Genomic DNA, 7,640 nt, shown 5'->3' with positions numbered 1-7,640 from the left:
GAGGGCGTGAAAGACCGAGTCAGATCAACGACTGCAGCGAGAGGAAGTTCCGCTAGGCCATCAGTCTGAGCATATCGCAGCTGGGAAATGTGCCGGGCGAGTCGCTTCGTATGGCTCGGATCGGATGAGCGCCTGTTCTCTTTAATTCGGTGGTTGAGAGCGAATTCGGCTATTGCAGCAGCATCAGTGCGCTTGTTCTTGGCGATATCAGCAGCCGTGCGACGAATCCTCCGCTGCTTCGACGCGACGTCCGGAGCGCTGTCCTCAAATCGCTCTGTCATCGTTCTGTCGAGGATGCTGCGTGCAGTGTCATGTAGTGCGTTGGTGTTGGGGTGGAAGTAAGGAAGTGGACCAAAGAGGCCGGGTGGGTGCTCGGCTTTGACCTCAGAATCCTTGCCCGAATCCTCGCCTAAGAGCAGTCTGCCGATCAGAGAATTCGAGATCGGCCAGCCAGGTGACCGAGGTTGTGCCTCGGCATAGGTAGACTATATAGGGCTCACTACTTCTAGCTCATAGCAGTTACAGAGACAAAGGAGTGGACCAGAAACAAACAGCAGACGACGAGCAAAGGGCATATAACGAACGTTGTAGGGCAAGTAAAACATACCTGCATATGAAGAGCAAGACACGGAACAGCGTGGTATGTTCAATGACTCGCGACAGGTATCCCCTCAAAGCCTATAAAACAATTTAACGACCAGATGACATTTCACGTCCAAGTGTGGCAAAACCCTGAGAACTGCTGAGAGAGATAATGTTCAACCCAGGCATGACGTCTGTACAGGCGCGACCTCATGCACCCATAGTGATGTGAAAATCGTGCAAGCAGCACAGGGAAGCCGAACGGTGTGTGAAATACACCCTAATAACAACGAGACCTTCAGCCACCACTGAACTACCGCCTTGTACTGTCGATGCTGTGCAGAAGTGTGAGGGGCGATGTTGGGTGGAATTGAGAAAAGCAGCAGCAAAAGCATCAGCACCGTCCTCCCATGTCACAGGGCTGAACAAAACTTAAATGAAATGTATCCGATACGTGATTCGCCGCTTCAGAGTTTGTAAATGGAAAACAATGCGTACAAAAAGAGCTCTATTTCATTCCGTGATATCTTCCTGTGGCCGCCAGCCTTGCTCGAACTTCATCATGGATGATTCCTACTCATCTCAACCATGCCTTGACTCTGCGCTTCCATCGGCTGTCCAGAACCCACCTATGAATATATCCTGCAAATCAGCCTATCCCGAGAAGCTGGCTGGTCGGGGATTGCGGGGCCAGGACGTGGCGAACAAGGCTGAACACCCCTCGCCTGTGACGCTCTGGTAGTTCCTGCCTCACCACAAGAAGTCATCAGGATGGTCTGAGCACAGAGACTTAAGCTCAGGGTTATCGTCTGAACCACTTACGCAGAAAAGTTCATGTATCTTGATAAGACGAGCCTGATATCCGATTTGATCAAATCGAGAGCCCGCCTCCTGGCACCTCGAAAGTTGATGAATAAGGAACGCCCTTCACGATTTCCGTCCCATTATATTGCTGAGAAATATTCGAAGAGGTGTCAATGTTCTCTCCCCTACCGCCTAATTGATACGGTGCTGAAGCTTGGTTTGCGCCGGCCTCGACGCTCGGTGGTGTGCTGTGTGAGAGCACCCCTTGTTGCGGAGGCCGCACAATGTTGACGCTTGACTGCGGAGCACGCAAGTCTAGATGGTTGGGCCAGCTCTGTTCATAAAATCCGTTCGGATATGGCAGCGGACGATTGGCCCCAGCGTTTGCTGGCCTGGTTGGGGGAGGCTGACGCGACCAGGAGAGAGCTTCAGGAGTAGCAGGATGGGAGGCCGTCGAAATGGCGAGGCGAGCTTCAATTCTCGATATCATAACTTTGATCTCCTTGAAACCTTTGTTTTGGTTGGCTATAGCCAATTTGAACTGTTCTTGTAGCAACGTACAGGTCGCTTGAGCTTGCTTCATACCAGCATCCTGGTAGTTGATCTGTTCTTCAGTCTTCTTGAGTCTGGCCTTGATTCTCTTCATTCGCTTTGCAACGCTTTTGGGCCTAGATCGAGACTCTGCGATTGTCCCCGATTTCGCAGTCACCTCTGGCTCTCTGCGTTGATGCGAGCTTGGCTGTGCTTCGTCGATAGCCTGTCGAGAACGGGGAGGCGGATCACCCGACTGTTGCTTCTTTAGAGATTGTTAGAATTGCTATGGACGTTATAGACTCACCAAAAGCTTTTCAGGGAGGTCGCTTGAAAGCATGATCAGGCCCTGATAGCAGGCCTTTTCACGAGTCCAGTGCCCTCTCAAGGTAGTTTTCTTTACATACGACTTGCCGCATCCGGCCTGGGTACCAGGTACAAACTCATCACTCATGCAGACATAGGCCTTTTCCCCTTCGTGGTATCGGCAGTGCGCTCGCAATTGCTTCTGACCTCTTGCGGTCTCCGGAAAGCTGCGTTGGCACTTTGAACAAGACATGGTAAAAGGTTGGCGAAATACGGTGCGATGGAGGCAAGGTCATCAGCCCCAGTGACTGAGAGACAGGCTAGCTTAAAAGAATACAACTAATGCTCTAGGGCCCACTGGCTTTTGTGTCTTTTGTACGCTCCTGCCCAGACGTGGATGCGCACCGGGTCGACCGAGTACCCAGGGCTGTCACTTGTATGACCTGAGACTGGGCTGAGTGCCTGCTCTGTCGCCGGGACACCATGCCAATTTAGTGGCGGATTCACCGCGACAGCACAGACCAGCGTACAGGAATACCCGGGGCTGCGCGTCGGGCGGCACGAGTAGACTGGCCATCTTCATGGGTGGTGGAGCACTGAGCCAGGGCATCAGCGGGAAGGGGGTGTGATACGTCGTTTTGCGAGATAAACCTCACGGATCATACCGGTGTTCGGAGAAGGAGGGTAACCTCAGCAACTCAGTTCATGGAATTGCATTATGCATGAGCGGAATCGAGATGATGGACGGTGCTTGAGGAGGAAAACTTCACGTTCGAGTCGCCTGATCGATAATGCCGTCCGACCTTACTCCCCAGCTTTAAAGACCATCCACAAGTCCTTCCCGTCTGCCCAGAAGCCTTTCCAGAAGTGTTGGAGAGTCTTCGTCCCAGAGCGTGCAACGGCGATACACTGCAAATGACGGTAGACACCAAGAACACGGCCTGCTATGTCAGCAAATGCGTGACCCAGGAACCAAGAGGAGTAAATGCCCACCAAGTGGAAGTCCTCGTTGGGGACCAGAAGAGCAAGCCAGATAGAACAAGAGAATAGGAGCATGAGGACCATGTAACAGGCCAAGAGAACGGTTTGCCTTCTCATTTGACGTGGCTTCCAGTTCAAAGTCACGACTTGGCGAAAGATGTACCATCGATGAAAAAGTTCAGCGCCAGTCCCTTGGCCCAATTGATCGGATTTAAGAGAGTCAAGGAAAGAGTCGAAAGCGCAAAGCACGGCTGAGGTTGCGGCGAGTGTCAGGAGAGCGAGTGTCGAGTACTGGGCAGCTTGATGTGGTCGGACATGCACACCGGTGGTGACCACGAGACCAGAGTATACCGGGCTGATGAACGCCAAACACCAGAGCCAGCTCTCTGAATTGACGAGACGATGCCACAACAGCCTCTTCAGGATGTCAGTCAGCTACTGATGTCCGCGAGAAGGGGCCGACTCACTTCTCCTGCAAAGTTCCAGCCTGTGCCGAGAAGCAAGACAACCGGCTTGTCGATGTTCAAGAGAAACAAAACGACGGAAGCTACAAGATGGAGCATCTCGATCGCAAAGATTCTGATGTTGAACCATTTGCTCTTCATCGAGGCCAGGGGCTCATACGGCTTCCTCAAGGAGGGTACGGCGAAGGCCGCATGGTTGGCACTCCGAATAGCAAGTGTAACGGCCATGAGCGTTATGGCGATGGTGTCTTGTCGTACTGCCATGATATTCGCGCTGAGGACATGCGTAATAGGGTGGACGAACCCTGTATAGCGTAATGGGGGGTGCTGACTTCTTTTACTAGCAGGCAAGTGCACGTGGACCGTGGACCATGGGAAAGTCTGACGGCTGACGGCTTTTCGGACTCGAAATTATAAAGAATCCAGCGCTCATTAGGTTTAGGCTCAAATGTACATACTCATAATGCTGTTTCCTTCGAGCACACGCAAGATGGCGAATGATCAGGGGCAGAGGGCAAGGACATACGGCTTCAAGGGGACTCCGGGGAAGGACGCAGTGCGTGTTGTATGCGTCCGCTTGTCTTGACAAGGGCATTAAATCAGGACTCTTGGGAGTGTGTGCCGGAATTCAAAAGGTCGATTTGGATGTCGAGACAGCTTGACGTTGCAACCCGAGGCCGACACGGGCGACGCGCACCGACTTCGAACCCCGCCTCGTCTGGATGAACTTGCAGCCCCAGTCGCCGTAGTACTTGCGCCTGTCAAAAATCAGGTACTTGGACCAACTACGATAGCAGATCACCCCCCCAAACATAAGCTTTTCAGCAGCCTCAACTTAGAGACGGTACAGGGCGTAAGGTGTTGACAAGTACTATGTATACCAGTTGAGTCGTTGCTCGGAGACCCACCCTGCTGTTGTGCAGGGCCAGCGGATTCCTGAATCCCTGAAGCGATGTACAACCTTTTGATCGGCCGGCAGTCAACTTTCCACGGTTTTGGAGCTTTCCTGTGGGTGTTGTAAGCGCAATTCTTACACCCGGTACGGGGCGTAAGGTGAAATAAGTACGCTGTGCAGCTTGGTCAGATCCCAGCTTCGGCGTCTGGGTGTGTGTGGGTCCGTTCAGGAGGCTGATGGCTTGGAAAACGAGCGGCGCCATCTGGCTGGCGTTGGCGCCGGGCCGTGCCAAGGATGGCGCGGTCGTTGGATTGCCACAACATCGGTCGAATGTGGAATTCGATAAGGTGTCTTTCGCATTGCAGTGTCACCATTCGAAACCGATATTATACGGTTCTGGACGGATTGCGACTCTCCAGAATCAGCGATGTAGGAGGCCAGCCGCGCCGCTCCAATGACCAAGCAGGTGATCCGACCCACCATCATGTGCCCGGGCTGCTGACTCCAGCGTGGCAACTGACCCGACCAACTTTTACGCATCGGCCGCGAGCAATTGGTCTAGCCAGTTTCGTCAATTCTCTGGAGGAATTCTCTCTATACTCGTACATTCGTACATTCGTTCCTGGTGTGCTGTCCGACTAATTTAGGGAAACACTGCCCAGTCCCACGTTGTGCATGCATGTCCATCGTCTGAGATAATCTACTGTCCTGAAGGCTGCAGAAGCTGGTAAGCCAGCAAAAACACCTAAACATAGGCTAGCAGACAGAAACTAGCGACGTAGTCGATCACTCCCTCTGCGCTACACCATTCTCAAGAATGGCCATGGCCCTCAACGTACAGTGGTGGCTCGTCTCTGCCCTGTTCAGAGCGCCTCAGGTCCATGCAAGGGCTCTGTAACAGGAAGCTACAACCCAAGCCCCCTCTCTTGTCCACACCCTTGTTCACGACAAGTCTCCTCCCATTGCCCGAGCTCTTGCCACTTGCAGTCGGACTACATACCAAGCATTTCCCACGAAGACGTAGCGAGTAGTGCCACTTTTGCTCACTCCTTCCTGGTCAACTCTCTGTCGTCAATCCATCCTGGAATCGCTGCTGCGACTGCATCACTTGCCCAAAGGTGCATTGAAGCGCGTTGAGCTGTTGCAGTATGCTGCTCTCCTCCATATCCACTGGTGCGGCGGAGTGGGGGCCAAGCCGGGCCTGTGTCGACATCGCTGGTCTTCCTGAGACGGGACGGTGATCAGGCGAGCCAAAGCAGCGATGCAGACCTTGATCACGTATCAGGTCTTCGAGCCGGTACGGGCAGTTACTGATGTAGTGACTGGTGTTGTGCTGGCCTTTGTCGATGCCGTCACCGTCGATTTGGATGTCAATTTTGCATGCTGGAGATACAGCCTGCACTTGGAGTGAACGTTCATAAGAAGCCCAGTTCTGGTATGCCTTCAAGTCCTTCTCCTCGCAAACTCTGATCCTCTTGTACTCCAGCTCATCGCCGCGATAGAGGAAGTGCGCCTCGCCCCGACACAACCTCAGTAGGAGGCCAAAGAGCGCGGCGCCGGGGGCGAGACGGCAACGCAGGGCCAGCTCACAGGCGTGCGGCGATCGATAGAAGGTGGGAGTGGCTGCCAACTCTACATAGAATAGGCTCGAGATCAGCTGATTGGTCATTTGCTTCACAAGCACTCGGCTGATAGGGCCACCGTTGTATTGGACCAAGCAATCACATCTCCGCCCATACTGACGCTGGAGTTCGACCAGAGATCTAGCGTATGGTCAGTGCTTGGCCAGCCTGGTATCAATCGCAGGACTCACGTGCTGTCGGCCTCAGACTGCGCCATCGCATTTGACAGCAGCTTTCTCTTGGTGTGTATGACGAGAGCAGGCTGGTTTACCGACCGAACGTCTCGCAGTTCCCACTTCAATGCTTTTCCGAAGTTGATGGTCCCGTTCCACGATCTAATCCATGACTGTTTCGGGCGGACAAGTCGACGCAGGTGGTGTTTGCAGTCCTCAAGTGTCCACTTCTCAAGAAAGAGGGCGAGCGCGAAGAAGATCCCTACAACAATGAGATCGCGAGCGGAAGAACGCACACAGGAGAACGTACCGACGTTTGAGGCCAAAACCACATCGAAACTGTCAGACAAGGAGGTGCCTGCCAAACTGATCGAGCGATGAATTGATCTGAGAAACTCCATGGTCTTTGCAGCCTCTGCACCGCCCAGATCGAGGACGCGTGTGCCTGCTGTCGGAGGGCGCCTCTTGAAGGAAGCAGCGTTGGGTTGCCCACAGAGTGGGCAATGAGGGACGGTCGTCGTCCCTTGACCCTCAAGCGTGCCGCAGATCACCGTGCATGCATCACAAAGCCGATGTCTACAGTCCAGTGTCTTCGTCGGAAAGTGTACCGCGCAGACTAAACATATGTCGTGGGGCTTGACAGACAACCACGATGCCCGTCCACGTCTTAACACAGCCTTATGCGCGGCAGCGAAGGCCCCCGATATTTTCAAGTTGTGGCTCGCGAGGGCGACGAACCTCTCCCGAATTTGTGGCGCAAGATCGCATCGGGCTGGTACAAGATCGGACACGGCACGGCGTACCTTGTCTTCATACAGTTCGGAATAGACCATGGCAGGTGGGAAGCCTAATGGCTCATCAGAACCAGCCTGTGCATAATGCAGCATCGCGGAGCGTCACGGGGCATCAACGTACCATGCATTCCTGGAGGATAAGCGTTCATAGAGAGCGCGGATGCCAGGATCTCGGCGTGTTCCATGCCTTCCAGCGCCGTCGCTCGCAAGAAGCGGGTTAGCTGTGCGGATAGGCCATCTGGCAACGGATTGGCTCGCCTGGCGAGTTGACACAGCGAGAGAGGGAGAGACGGAGACTCGGCGAATTGGACCATGGCGTTTCTGAAGAGTGTTTTCCAGTGCAGTGCGGAGAAATGTACATGTGACTGATGCCGGTCACGGCAGGCACGCAAGGCAAGGGACGACAACGATCTCGCAAACGTAGCCCCTGCCTGTGCTTCCATAGTTTCGAGGTCAATAAATGATTTTATCCTGGCACGAATCTCGGC

General features: G+C 53.7%; 3 protein-coding genes across 3 annotated transcripts; all 3 read right to left on the bottom strand.

The window, feature by feature from the left end:
- Window positions 1-1,017: 1,017 nt before the first annotated feature.
- VDAG_05156 (uncharacterized protein) lies at window positions 1,018-2,476 on the bottom strand (the record flags this gene model as incomplete). The annotated part of the gene is made up of 3 exons (XM_009654892.1): window positions 1,018-1,327; window positions 1,405-2,173; window positions 2,225-2,476. 2 exons carry the CDS (start codon window positions 2,474-2,476, stop codon window positions 1,454-1,456), a joined length of 972 nt encoding a protein of 323 aa, XP_009653187.1. The 3' UTR covers window positions 1,018-1,327; window positions 1,405-1,453.
- Window positions 2,477-3,027: 551 nt separating this feature from the next.
- Window positions 3,028-3,932, bottom strand: VDAG_05155 (uncharacterized protein; the record flags this gene model as incomplete). Its single annotated transcript, XM_009654891.1, has 2 exons — window positions 3,028-3,621; window positions 3,672-3,932. The coding sequence occupies 2 exons, from the start codon at window positions 3,930-3,932 to the stop codon at window positions 3,028-3,030; spliced, it is 855 nt and encodes a 284-aa protein (XP_009653186.1).
- A 1,310-nt stretch (window positions 3,933-5,242) lies between these two features.
- On the bottom strand, window positions 5,243-6,435 carry VDAG_05154 (uncharacterized protein). Its single transcript, XM_009654890.1, has 2 exons — window positions 6,377-6,435; window positions 5,243-6,326 (listed from the first exon to the last, which is right to left on the bottom strand). Exons 1-2 carry the CDS (start codon window positions 6,400-6,402, stop codon window positions 5,621-5,623), a joined length of 732 nt encoding a protein of 243 aa, XP_009653185.1. The 5' UTR covers window positions 6,403-6,435; the 3' UTR covers window positions 5,243-5,620.
- Window positions 6,436-7,640: the final 1,205 nt, after the last annotated feature.

This window comes from Verticillium dahliae, genomic scaffold (assembly GCF_000150675.1).
Source record: "Verticillium dahliae VdLs.17 supercont1.9 genomic scaffold, whole genome shotgun sequence".
Taxonomy (NCBI): domain Eukaryota; kingdom Fungi; phylum Ascomycota; class Sordariomycetes; order Glomerellales; family Plectosphaerellaceae; genus Verticillium; species Verticillium dahliae.
The sequence above is the reverse complement of the archived record's forward strand: the minus strand, read 5'-3'. Positions and strand labels throughout refer to the sequence as shown.

Coding starts and splice junctions, on each gene's coding strand:
- VDAG_05154 (XM_009654890.1), bottom strand. CDS start 6,402: ATGGCGCAGTCTGAGGCCGACAGCAC. Junction 6,327..6,376: donor CAGTCTGAGGCCGACAGCAC/GTGAGTCCTGCG, acceptor ACCATACGCTAG/ATCTCTGGTCGAACTCCAGC.